The 13,491-nt window shown below is 38.6% G+C and overlaps 1 protein-coding gene across 2 annotated transcripts in view; it reads right to left on the bottom strand.

Annotated features, from left to right (window-relative positions):
* Positions 1 to 322: 322 nt before the first annotated feature.
* Positions 323 to 13,491, bottom strand: part of kek6 (kekkon 6) — a 68,729-nt gene continuing 55,560 nt past the window's right edge. The window contains exons 3-5 of one of the 2 annotated variants that reach the window (XM_064696460.1): positions 8,136 to 8,602; positions 6,638 to 7,057; positions 323 to 6,544 (exon numbers count right to left, since the gene is read on the bottom strand). In XM_064696460.1, the coding sequence (XP_064552530.1) occupies positions 4,518 to 6,544; positions 6,638 to 7,057; positions 8,136 to 8,235 (2,547 nt within the window). In that variant the 5' untranslated portion in view covers positions 8,236 to 8,602 and the 3' untranslated portion in view covers positions 323 to 4,517. Of the gene's footprint in view, positions 7,058 to 8,135; positions 8,603 to 13,491 lie in introns of both variants that reach the window. The other variant, XM_064696459.1, reaches the window with a different exon arrangement.

Consider the following 13,491-nt stretch of genomic DNA (forward strand, 5'->3'; position numbering starts at 1 on the left):
ATAATGATAATGATAATGATAATGATAATGATAATGATAATGATAATAATAATGATAATGATAATGATAATGATAATGATAATGATAATGATAATTATAGTGATAGTGGTAATGATAGCTATTTTAATAATAATAATAAGAGTAGATGTAAAAGTTGATTGACCAGCCAACTTATCATATCTGTTTGCACTTGTATATTACATAGCAGGGCATCTGCTGGTCGAGCAATTGCGATGAAACCGTCAACAATCAGCAATCAAAATTGAATGAAATCACACATGTATTTTAGTTTTTATTCAATTTATTTCATATTTCCGTTCGTGTTCATTATTTTTATATTTATTTCATCTATGTTAATATAGTGTGTAGTAAAGCTTGACAATCTATACCAAAGAATAATGCTATCTTCATGTATTTGAGTTTTACATGTACATATATATTTATATATATATTTATTATTTATTTTTGGCAATATTTTGTCATGTTTTTCTCTCTATGTGTGTGTGTGACAGGGTGAATATTCTTTTTGATTTTATTTTTTATTTTCGTTTAGGTTAATGTGAAAGAAAATACAAATATTCTGCATGTATGGATTGCCTTTTGCTTAAAATGAACAAAATACAAAAAATGTATTTATTTTTGCAATTTTTGCGCAATTGTTATTTTGTTACGTAATTTACGTACGCAGCAGGCGATCCGGAATATCGAGCGACATTTGTAAAGGTAAAAAAGTTGTACTACGGATTCTGCATTTGAATTTATTTATTTTCTGCATGCTGATGTAAGTCAAATATAGTTGAGTTCCTTTTTTTACACGCTTTGCATGTGGCATGTTAGCAGTTGCCTCTGTAATTGCATGCGTCTATTAAACGTGAGGTTCTGTGTGCACTAGAGTTGAGAGCGTGTCGTTACACTCAGAAAAATGACTAAGGATTTTGTTATCTAATCAAGTAGAAAAATTATCAATACCCTTTTATTCCTAAATACTTTAAATTTGGTAAATTTATTTTTGATTGTTTTTGAAATGAAATAAATCAAATTTAAATGAATTGTGAATTAACAAAAAATATTCAGATTAAAAGAACATTTTTTCCTGAAATAATAGTAATAAATCTAAATAATTAAGAACATTTTACGTTTATAGTTCTAAAAATTACAAATTATTATAGAACTAATTGCTTAATTTAAAATACAAAAATAAATAATAAAAGCAATTAAATGTGTGCTATACAGAGTATCGATATTTTTAACCTTTGCTTGCGCCTTTCTTTGCTATTTTTAGTGCTCGGATCGTGTACGAATCACGCGCACACCACGCGCTCATCTCTAGTGTGCAGCTCATTGGCCTTCAATGTGCTCGCACGCATTGTGCGGCGAGTTGATTCCACTTGACTAAATAAAGGGTATTCGGTATATATAGACGCATGCGGAGTGTACTAAGCAGTGTAATTAAAATTATATTTGCAACATTCCCAATGCAAATGTGTGTGTGTGCATTTAAAAGCATAGTTTGAATGTTGTCCTTCCAGAGTTTAGTTCTGTTTACATGTGCTGTTTGCATTCTGGCGGTTACCAACACTTTTTAATTAGTTAAAACGATTTCAAAAGGTAGTACCTGGCTAGTTTTTTTCTTCTTTCAGCTCGGTTATTTTTTTGTTACATTTCATGAGAGATATATATATATATATATTTTTTTATGTTTATATGTACATTGTTCTTTTTTTCTTTTTTTTTGCAGTATATAAATTGAAGAGGTAAATAAATATGAGTGTTGTAAAACAAAAGCTAATATCAGTTCCATGCCTTATAGAGCCACAACAATTTAAGCAAAAACTATATAACTGTATATATGTAGAAATGGTTAAATGCATTGAAATTAAATTTGTAACTGAATTGAAAAGAATTTTTCATCTATACACTGAGCTTATACTCTATCCGTGCAGCAGCTAGGCATTAAATATATGTATATACGCATATATAGTATGTTATAACTTTTGGAGAACTATGAGATCTGAAGGAAAAAATTTGCTATTTACTGACATTTATCTCTATTGATTTATTATTATTAATTTGTTGAATTTTTCTTTATGTTACGTGCAATTGAAATAGTTTTGTATGTTTTTTTGTTTGTTTATCAAAATACAAAAATCCCTTTGAGCGCTCGCCCACAAAATACCAAAAAGGGGGCGTGTATTGTGGAGTTGTGTAAATATTTGCTTGCATAGTATTGTGTAATCGCCGCGTACTCATATTTTTGTAAACAATTTTTACACATTTTTTGTCATTTATTTATTTATATTTAAATGTATTTCTATATTGTTAGTTATGCAAGATTTTTTGGAGTACGTAAATCCGCCTGTATACGACAATTGGCCTTGCATTATTTAAACAACAGCTGCTAATACATACATATATATAGTACTACATACATACATATATATATCGAAAAGTGGTATACTCACAGTTGCCTACAAATCGGTATAAAGACTCTGATAGACATTTTGCGAGAAGCGCCTAAAATGTTCAGCTTATTCTTGTTTTCATTCGAATCGTAATCTGAAATCCGGCTCTTCTTTCATTTGCACATTTTCCAACACTTGCTTTGAAGGTCTACCGTTAAGTAACTAGGGTCTGGCTTGCCAAGAAGCTGAGCAGAGATTGAAGACTCAAGTAAAAAACTGTCCACGTGAACTTTATACAGCTTGGCAGCCAACTGTGAGTACATCAACTATATATGTTGGATTTAGCTGTCTCTTAAAATGTATTTTATGCACTTAAATTTAGTTTAAGTTTATAATTTACATTTACATTATCAAGCTCGAGTTGTAAACATTCTACACAAAAATTATTCTGCTGCAATTGTTGGGCTACACATATACATACTCCTACTGTATGCGATTATACATGATATACATACATATATATATATATATATACTATTTATAATACGATTTACTCACACATTGTTTTTACACCCATGCATATTTCAATATAATAAGTAAAATTTTAGTTTTCAACTAGTTTGGGTTCTTTTTTTTTTACATCCATCTATATACAATGAATTTGTGTTACGAGTGCGTAAAAATCAGTAAAATAAATTCGTAATGCAAACAGTTTAAGAAAAATTTGAGCAGTTGAGGCAAAAAAACTTAACAAGATTTTCTAGATAGGTACTCAATGGTTTTGGCTGGGATATTTATGTTTGTCTTTGGAAGAACTAGAACCTAGGTGTATATATCTAAGTGTGCTGATTATGAACTGTTAAAAGCAACCCGCGGGCATAACAATTATGTTTAACATTTAAAACAGAGCTTTAAAATTATGTTTGGCATCCTTTAGCTTTTGATATTGAGCTGGGCTTTAAAAACAATGTTTTGATTTAAAAAATTCTAAAATCCATCTATTTACACAATAATTTCTATTGGAAAACTAAAAATATACCCTATGGCATGGCTAAAAGGTTTGCATATATACGTTTATTTAGAAAATAGTTACTTTTAAGTTTCAGGTATAATACTTGGGAACTCTAAGGTCTATATGCATATATCAATGTGGCTACAGTGGATTATACAATGAGCAGTAAATTTTCTAACACTAAGAAAACGAAGTTGAAAATCAAATATTCTTCAAGCCTATGCAGCTCGGTATTACGACTATGTCCATATTTTCCTTATGCATACACATATATTTACAGTTACATATATGTATATGTACTGTTACGTTTTATACACCTTATGCGAAGTATTTTTGGTCTAGAATTGTTTTTGTTTTTACGCTATGCATTTAAACATTTACCAAATTAGACAAAGTATGGAATATTAATGACACATTCCACTAGCAACATTTCAAAATGAATCAGTATCAAACATTTGCCATTCACCGGTAGCAATGGTATACCCAAATGAACTGTTATATTTTCCAGTGAATGGCAATCGGATTGGCTTTTGGAATAATTGGTATTGGGTCGAATGTCAAATTTTCATTCATCGTGTAAGCAAACATGAATGTTGACCAGTGGAATACGTTTTAAATTTAGAAATGGATTATATATATACATATATATATATATATATTTCTATGTGTTAATGCGTCTAGTTAAACTACGTGTTTTACTTACGTGTGTTAAATAAAATCATTATTATTTCTGCACGCTGTTAACATAACATTCTCATATTCTCACGGTTGTTTTTTGTGTTTGTAATTTTGATTCTACATAAATTGCTCTTGGATCGCGCATTCTTCTTCTTGTACATACAGCTACATAAAGTCTGCGACAGTCAATAGATTGGTTTTATATTTAATTAATATTTGTTATACTGAATGCTTGGTATTATAAAAATTACTTGAGAAGAATTCGCTGATATGAACAAAACGATTGCCACAGTGGATTTATTTTTGACTCTGTGAACTGATTGTTTTGGGCAGCACAATCTATTGACCGACAGATGGCGCTAGCGCGCTGGCAGCACAATCTATTGGCCGACAGGTGACGCGCTTTACACCTGCGTACCATAATACTAGAGGGAGACAAACTCGCCACCGCCAGCATTACCCTTATCCATGCCCGGCGCTGGCTCCGTCGTCTGCAGCTGATGATGATGATGATGATCCTGCCCGCCAGTGTTCTCCGCCTCCGTCATGTTCGACTCTGCCGCGGATTCGCTGAACAGAGTCTCATTCTCGTCCGGCAGCGACAGCGTCGAATTGCCCAGCCCGCCGCTGGCGGTGATGCGACGTCCCATATTATCGTATTTGGGATAGGCGGAGCTGTCACGCAACGGCGTCGCCTCCACGCCAATGGGCGGCGTGCTGCAGGCGGACGTGGGCGCATTATTGATGCAGGTGGCGCAATTGGACGCGGACATGGGCGGCGCCGCTGTCGTCGGATGATGGCACTGCACCACTGCGGTAACAGCGGGCGGCGGTGGTGGCGGCGGCAGCGGCAGCTCCATGTCACTGTTGTTGCCGCTACAATGATAGGCGCCCGTTTCCAGATTGTACGTAACAATCTCGTCATGTGGATAAAGATTCGTGGCCGCTGCCGCCGTTGACGCAGCTGCTGCTGCTGCTGCCTGCAGCGAGGGATCCTTTTTGAGTATGCCACGGCGTGTGGTGTGACGCGGCAGCGTGGCAAACTGTGACACAGCCGTTTGGCCATCGCTGGTTGTGCCCGCAGCGTTGGCATCGGCTGAGCACTGGACATCCTGCAGCCGTTTGGGTATGTTCAGCAGATCCGGATACATGTTGATGTCGGCGCCATCCAGCATATCCTGTGTAACAGAGACGCGTATGAATATGTTGCCAAAGGTGGGATTCGGCACAATGTTGGAGCAGAACTCCGGCGGTGGTGGAAAGACGCCCACATTCAGCGGAAACTCCTCCGACAGCTGGCCATGGCCATGCGAATGGGCGTGCGAGTGCGTCGAATGCTGCAGCTGATGCTGATGCTGATGCTGATAGCTGGCCATCGAGGTGGGCACACTGATCAGGCCACAGGTGGGATCCTTGACGGTCATCAGCTGCTGTCGCATATGCTGTGCAGCCTGAGCCTGGCTGGCAACGGCCGCCGCCTGCTGCTGATGCTGCTGCTGCTGCTGTTGCTGCTGCTGCTGCTGCTGGGCCAAGGACAAGCCCGTGCGATGATGGTCGACGGCATGAATCTCGATCTGATTGAAGCCGAGGGTGGAGTCGGTTTTGTTGATGGAACTGGGATTGTTGTCAATGCCATAGCTATCGCCGCGATCATTGGTTGTTGTTGTCACACTCGAATCCAACAGTTTCTTCTCCTGATCATTGAAGCTGACGCTGGTCTTGACGCCCGCCTTATTGGCGTGCCGATGCTGGCGCGTGGTCCGCTTGCACAGACACACCACAAACGAGATGGCGATGAGCAGAAAAACGGTGCCAAAGATGCCCATGATCAGGCCAAAATACCAGAATGTCTCCGGCGTCTTAACCAGCACATGCTGCACTATCTCGCTCAGATAGATGCTTATGTTTTGGGTCATGGAGCCGATCAGATTGCTGCCCGTGCAGGCATATGTGCCGGCATCCAGGCTGCTCACGTTGAACACGGTCAGATTGCTCCACAGCTTGTCGGAGGCAATGCTCTCCGTGTCGAAGAGCACATTATCATTGTCCAGAATTTTGCCATTCAGTTCCCAGCTGACCTCCGGCAGCGGATCGCCATAGACCAGGCAGCTGAAGGTCGTATTGCTGCCAATGTCAATGTTGGTGGCCTCCTCATTGTTGAAGATCTCAACGCGCGGCGGGCAGCCAAACAGCTCTTCATCCACACTATCCCAGGTGCGATCCTTTTGCGCTGGCGGTCCTTTGCACACCAGGCTCACCGAGCTGAGTCGGCTGCTCACATACCAGCTGCGAAATTTGCGCAGCTTGCAATTGCACTGCCAGGGATTCTCCTCCAGGGAGAGCGTCTTCAGATTGCCCATGTGCTGGAACACATACTCACTGAGGCTCTCCAGCAGATTGTTCTTGAGATTTAGAAATTCCAGCAAATTCAAGTTGGCCAACGACATGGGATCTATATAGGATATCAGGCAGTCATGCATGTCCAGTGTGCGCAAATGCGGCAATATGGGAAATTGATAGGCGGACAAACGCTTCAGAGGATTACCATTCAGATACAAGATGCGCAGCCGATCATTGCCCATAAACGTGTCCTTGTCCAGCATCTCCAGCTTGTTGTCGGACAGATCTATTTCCACGAGTATTTTCAGATTGCGAAAACTTTCCTTGTGTACATATTGGACCTCGGATTTCTTTAGATATATGCGCTGCAAATTGAGCAGGCCCAATGCGGAGAACTCCTCCCGATTCAGATATGGTATATGATTATCATTGAGCACCAGCACCTGCAGTTCGGTGCTCAGCGTGGTCGGTATGCTCGTCAGCTGTAATGAGCTGCATATGGCCGACTTTTTGCCATTGGTCCACTTGCAGGTACAGTTGGAGGCGCAGCTCTGCGACCAATCGTCCGCCCACACCCACCCGACGAGGCAGGTGAGGCACAAGGCCCAAAGCAGCTGCTGCCAGGCTGCAAAAAAAAGCGAAAGAGAACATTTTAAGAGACATAGATAAAAAAGGCAACGCCAAATAAATACGCAAAAAGAAAGAGTAGCTAGCTTTGGCATGCCGATGATTAAATACCCTTGCTTAGAAGGGATTTACAAGAAAAAAAAACCCTATTTTAATGGAGGTTTCATTCGGTTCTATGAGGTTTTTTAGGAGCTCCTAAATATCAAGTTTAGGCAAGATTTTTTGAAAAAATAAACTTCTCAAGCAATAAGAATTGACTTATGTGTTAGGAGCATGGTGAAGATAAAAGTTAATCATAGATTTTCTAGTACCTAGTCCTCCGTATTGAAAAAAATACGGACCTTTGAAAAGTTTTATTCAGATCAGATCAGACCAAAAAATTAGATGGTGCCATACAATTTTTACACCATTTTCGGGATATTTTATATCAGGAAACTCACTCGAAGAACCTTCGCAGGTTTGAACTGTTATTTGACAGGGGCACACTTAAGATTGTGGTCTTCTTTTCGATTTTCCACTCTATTGTCTCGGACACAATACATTTTATAAGAAAATTTCGACGGAAGACTTTTTGAACCGGCTTCGTCACTTATTTGTCTGAGACCTCGATTCATAAGGACTTTTAAATTACGTTTTCAGCAGTTTTTTGATTTTTCGATTTGTCATATTTATTTTTTTTGTTGCCAAGGTTATATTAACTTAAATTTGTACTAAATTTTACCTCATGAGTGCACTTTTGATAAAGAAAATACTCAATTAAGGCATAAATTAATTGGTCGATCATATCCTGTCTTAAGCAAAGTAACTGTGGGTGTTCCTATTTTTATGGCCGCCACTGTAGCCTCACAACTGAGAGACAAGCTTGCATAGAAAAAGACAGGCACTCAGACAGACGGACATGGCTATATCGACTCGACTCTTGACACGAATCAAGAATATATGTATTTATTGGGTTCAAAGATGTCTTCTTCAATGCGTTACACAGTTCGTGACAAAATAATAATACCCACCGCAAGGGTCGAAAGAGCAATGATTGACGACCTTTGGTTCGGGCTTTTGTTTTATGTGCAACTTACCTGGCAGCCGGATGCTGCTCCAGCTCCCTATGCTGCTCCCCCTGTTGCTCCTGCTCCTGCTGCTGCTTTTGCTTCTCCATTTTGCCGCCATGCTGTGCATTTGTCCCACTGCGTTCAGCCCCACGCCTGACCCTGTTCCTGTCCCTTTGCCTGGACCTGTTCCAGTGCCGGTCGCGACCTCGCCAATTGATGACTCTAAATGGCTTTGGCTGATTCGATTGCCATGTTTCACATCATGTTGCCGTCGCTGGCGAAAGGGGGCTCCATTACATATTACTCGGCACTTTGGCTATTTTGCTGGGACAAAAGGCAAATTTTCCGTTGCACTCGACTGCGACAGTTCCTTATCGAATTTGGTTTTTTTTTTTTTTTGTGGGGGATGCTCTCTTGCTCGCTTCACTAAACTTGCTCGCTCTCTTTAAGCTGGATTCAGTGCGTCCAAACAAGTGTTGATTAGCTAAAAAGAGCTAGAAAAAATGCTACAAGTTACAATTTGCTGCCAAAAAAGTTTTAAAATTTCTTATTTTATTTAGACAATATTAAGTTGGTTGCGCTATTCGGGCAAGCAGGATTTAGTTTTCAATTTTTGGGGGAGATATCTAGAAAATCAAATATTCTTAATCTTAATAATTTTTATGTATCTAGCTCTTATACCTTTTGATCTATGCTTTAGAAACTACATCTCAAAATCGATATTTATCGCGCTTATTCTGCGCGTGGTATGCGAGAATATATATTGCATATTTCAAGTGACTAACTATTGAAGTTTCCCAGATCCACAGGCAGACGGACATGGATATTATTAACCATAATATATATATTATTTTGCTTCTCGACTCGGCTATTGATGTTGATCAAGAATATAGTATATACTTTATGGGTTCGAAGGTGCTAGCTTCCGTCTCTTCAATACATTCACAAAAAACTAGCACACCTTTTTATCCAATTTTAATGTGTTCGGGGCATAAAAAGGTCAAACAATGATTAAAATTCTTGAACATTTTTAAAGTGTGGCTGCACAACTTTCTTATTGATTAGACCATTTATTAGGCAGTTCTGTTTTAAGCTGAATTAAAAGTCTTTAATATACGATTTAACAGGGGTTAACAACCTAACCAACTTAAACCAACTTAAACAAGTTGAAGCTTCTAGGTAAGTTTATATACAGAAGCTCACTTTTGCAAACAGCATTTCCACAAGCCTTTTACGCCTTTGACTTTGTCTGCAAAAAGACACAAAAAGCTTGAACTAACAAAAAAATAAGCGTAATTGGCAACACTGGCCAGCATTCGGATTAGTTTTCAGTTTTGGCAGTGCTCAAAGCTGAAGTTGCTGCTTCTTAAACTCTTAAAGAAGACGACCAAGTTTTGCGGAGGGCGCAAAAAATCGGCTTTACTTAGAGCATCATTTTCAGGAACAATGCGCATTGTGTGCCCATTTTGTTGTTGTTGTTGTTGTTTTGATTGTAATTGTAGTTGGCTCATTGGTAATCTCAATTTACCGAAGCTCGGCCAGTAAATGGAATGCCAAACAATGGCCGTTGGGATCGGCCTTTAGCCAAAGCTTTAAAATCGCCTATCAACAACAATTTGTAGTTTGTTGTTCATGCTGGGCGTGGGTCTGGTTCTGGGTCTGGTTCTGGGTTTGGGTTTGTCGGTTCAGTGGTTGGGCGGGTATTTCAATAGACCAACTCATGCCACTTGGTGCCGCACACAGAGAACAACGGCGCAACAATGCGGCGCAACAGCCAACAGCTCCCCGTGCCACGCCCTCCTTTTGCAGCTGGCAAAGTCATCTTCACAAAATCAGCATCAAAAGCCTGTCGAATGGTGTTTTTTGCTTTACAAGTTATTTTCTTCTATTGTTTTTTTTCGTTTCTCATATTTTTTTTTGTTTACGCTCAAAGTAAAGCAGCAGCTGGAAAATGAGGCAAAAGTGAATTTTGCCCCTTGCTGCAGCAAGCAAATGCTGCAGAAACTGCTGAACTACACCTACACACACTCACACTCTCTCACACACTCACACACACACATACCAGCCCTCACACAATGGAAACGTAAAATGCTCTGAAGGTTCATTTGTCAATTTGCCATTTGAATTTGTATTTGAGAAATTCACTTGGCCGCTTTTGCGCTTTGTCCTGCCCGCACACCAAGCCCCCCTTCCCCGGGACACCCATCGACAGCCTTATTCATAGCGCATCGTTCTCTATCTACTTTTCTCCCTCTCTCTCTCTCTCTCGCTGTCTCTCTCCTTGCCTGTCTGTCTATTTTGCGCTCTGACTTGGCTAAGATGCTTTGGCAATGCGGATAATATTTCCTGTGCCAGTGCAGCAGTTGGCGGGCGCAATTGCAACGGCTGCGCCTGTTCGGGCTTCATCCGACCCCACAGCCAACCCTTCATGCCGGCGCCTCTGCTCTGGCAATTCAACTGATTTTCCCCGCCTGCCTTTTGTGGCTGCCACTGTGTCAGTGTCTGTGTCAGTATCTGTGTGTTAGTGCGAGTGTGAGCTGTGCCTTACAATTGTCGACAGTTTTATTTGTGCAGCTTTATGAGCACTCACACACACACAGACACACACATACTTACATTTATACACTCACTTGAAGAGATCCGCAGCGGTAGACACTCAACGTTGGCTCGTTGATATATTCATAAATGTGGCACAGTGGGCCGCAAAAGCCAAAAAGCTAATTTGATGGCCAATTGCCAAGAAAAAATCTACAAACGATTGCAGAATATTAAAAAAATATATGTATTATGATAGGATCTGCGTTTATATATGTGAAGCACACTGCAGCCGCATGTCGCAAGGCAAATCAATTAACTGATGCACCCAGGCATAAGCTTAGATAAAGATCAATACAGTTGTGCTCGCTAAGCAGATTGGACTGCCAAATGCAGTCATATAGTTAGATATAGATATATTACTTGTTGTTAAGCTCGTGCGAGTGGCTAACAAAAAAGCAGGCCAACAAAATCAGTTAGCCGTCGGTCAAATGGCACTGATACACCCAGCCTTGTGGCCATAATTGGATTTCTTTGTGCATCCACCAACAATATTCGTGCCTGCCATTGTGCCAAAGTAATTTAGTTTACCTAAATTCAGAAAGCTAACAAATATGTTGCAAATATATTAAAAAGTAAAAAAAACGAAACACATTCGACTTGGATATACCCCGGAATTTGCTCAATTTGACGTAATTGGGAGTATTTTGCAGCGTGGCCCGAGCAAGGTATTTTTTTTTACTACATTTAAAATCAGTTTTCACCCATATTCCGCCTATGAATTTCACTTATGTGGTTTTTGAAATTAGTTTTATTAATAATACGTTTGGCTCTTCGTAAAAAAGAAGAAAAGGAAAGTAAACAGTTTATCGTGCAAAACGTTTGCATTATTTTATAGTGAAGTCGATCGGAACTTTTACCTATACAACATTAGCCCAACATTTTCCACGCGGGAAAGTGGATTTTACGAAAACTGTGATACACGAGTTACAAGAAATTTTACTAATACATTTTAAAAAAGCCTGGAGTTCTGAGGACATAAAAACATTACCATAAAATCAATTAATGTTCATTTTCTGACCTTGGAGATGGATTATTAAATATCTACGTAACACGTATTTTTTAAAATTTTATTTGAAGCCGAGTAAAAATTGAAGATTTAGCTATACAAGCAAAAGTCAAAGTCTTTCTCTTTCATAAATATCCAAGTTGTTACTACCCATTTAACAACACAATTTTAGGGTATCGCTTTAGTAAACAAGACAAGGCAATATATTTTATACAGAATAATAACAAAAGCATCGAGTAAAACAAATCGAATCATTTGTGTAACGAAATCCTCAGAGATTTCAACAGAACCGGGCGCAATACCAAGAAACGTATAACTTTTTAGACTCGATTACAACAATAAGTGCACATATTGAAGTCAATGCGAATGTCGTTTACAATCAATATTGACACGCCCGGAGAATTAAATATTAATTGCCATTTGAGCATGTTCATAAAACTGATGTTCGATATGTTTTGCAATGAAAACACATGCAGCCAACGAGGCGTATGCGTAAATTAATTAATTGACATATTATTAATTTGTATGCAGCTGATATGACTTTCGAGTCTAGAGTCTAGGCTTTGGGCAAGCATCACGCATGAATAAATCCAGCTAATTACCAATTGCAACTGCAATGTGAAATGTTTGAAGAGTGTTTATGATATTATTGTCAAAAACATTCATTTTTAAACATGCCTAGGAAAATTATACAAGAGATAAAAGTAAGTATAATTGGTAGTTAAATTAATCGTTAAAAATGATGCCCCCAGTTTGATACGTGGCCCTGATTTTCCACATCAATGCAGCGGATGTGCTTCTTCTTCCCTTTGCTCAAAATGTTTTTTTGAGAAATTCGAAGAATATCTAAAAAATAAAAAGTATTATATTTGGTATAACCAAATAATATATTTCTAATAACCAGCTCTTATAATTTTCGAGCCATGCTTAAAAAACAATTTCTCAAAATTGATATTTATCTAAAAATTAAAAACCTGTTCTGCATGTGGTATAGGAGAAATACGTTAATATTTTAATATATAGACGGCTAAAATGACTAACCTCGTCGTCCTGATCAAAAAAATAATTAATAATAATAAAGATAATTCCTTCTTTAAATTTCAACGAGTTCAGGGAGTTACAAGTATGAGGCTCTAGTTGGGATTTCCCGACTAGTGCATACCCGGAATCCTCTTATAGAAAGATACTTGACCTATATATACTATTCGATTTTAATCGATTTCTTGGAAACGAGGCAAGTTTTCAATTATCGAAAACAAATCCGTACTGTGCGGACCTACGTTCAAATTTCTGGTCTCTATTTCTTATAGTAGATCATTGCGTTTATACATACGGACGTACAGACGGACATGGCTAGATCGACCCAACTATTGATGCTGATCAAGAATATATATATACCTTATGGGGTCGGAGAAGCTTCCCTCTGGCTGTTACAAACATTTGCACAAAAACATTATACCCTTTTTAACCATTTTTAATGGGTTAAGGGAATAAAAAATGCAAAAACAATTTCAAATATCAAAAACAGAAATTGTTTCTTCCCTAAAACAAATTTATGTGTTACGTGTTTCGGTTTAGGCTCTTCTGTATCTATTAGTTGGGCTACTAATTCGGATCAAATTCGGGCTCTGGTTGGAAACGATTTGCAGTTGCTGTTTCGAACCGTTTGGGTTTTAAGCCGCTTTGCAGCATTGATTTAAATTTCTTTGAAATTGAAAAGCAGCTCTGTAAGTAACAGCTTATTTAAGAGAAACACAACAAATTCTTTGAAATGTAATT

The sequence above is a fragment of the Drosophila montana genome, unplaced genomic scaffold (genome assembly GCF_035044405.1).
Source record: "Drosophila montana isolate Dmon_TW-CO22-7 unplaced genomic scaffold, ASM3504440v1 contig_3848_1, whole genome shotgun sequence".
NCBI lineage: Eukaryota > Metazoa > Arthropoda > Insecta > Diptera > Drosophilidae > Drosophila > Drosophila montana.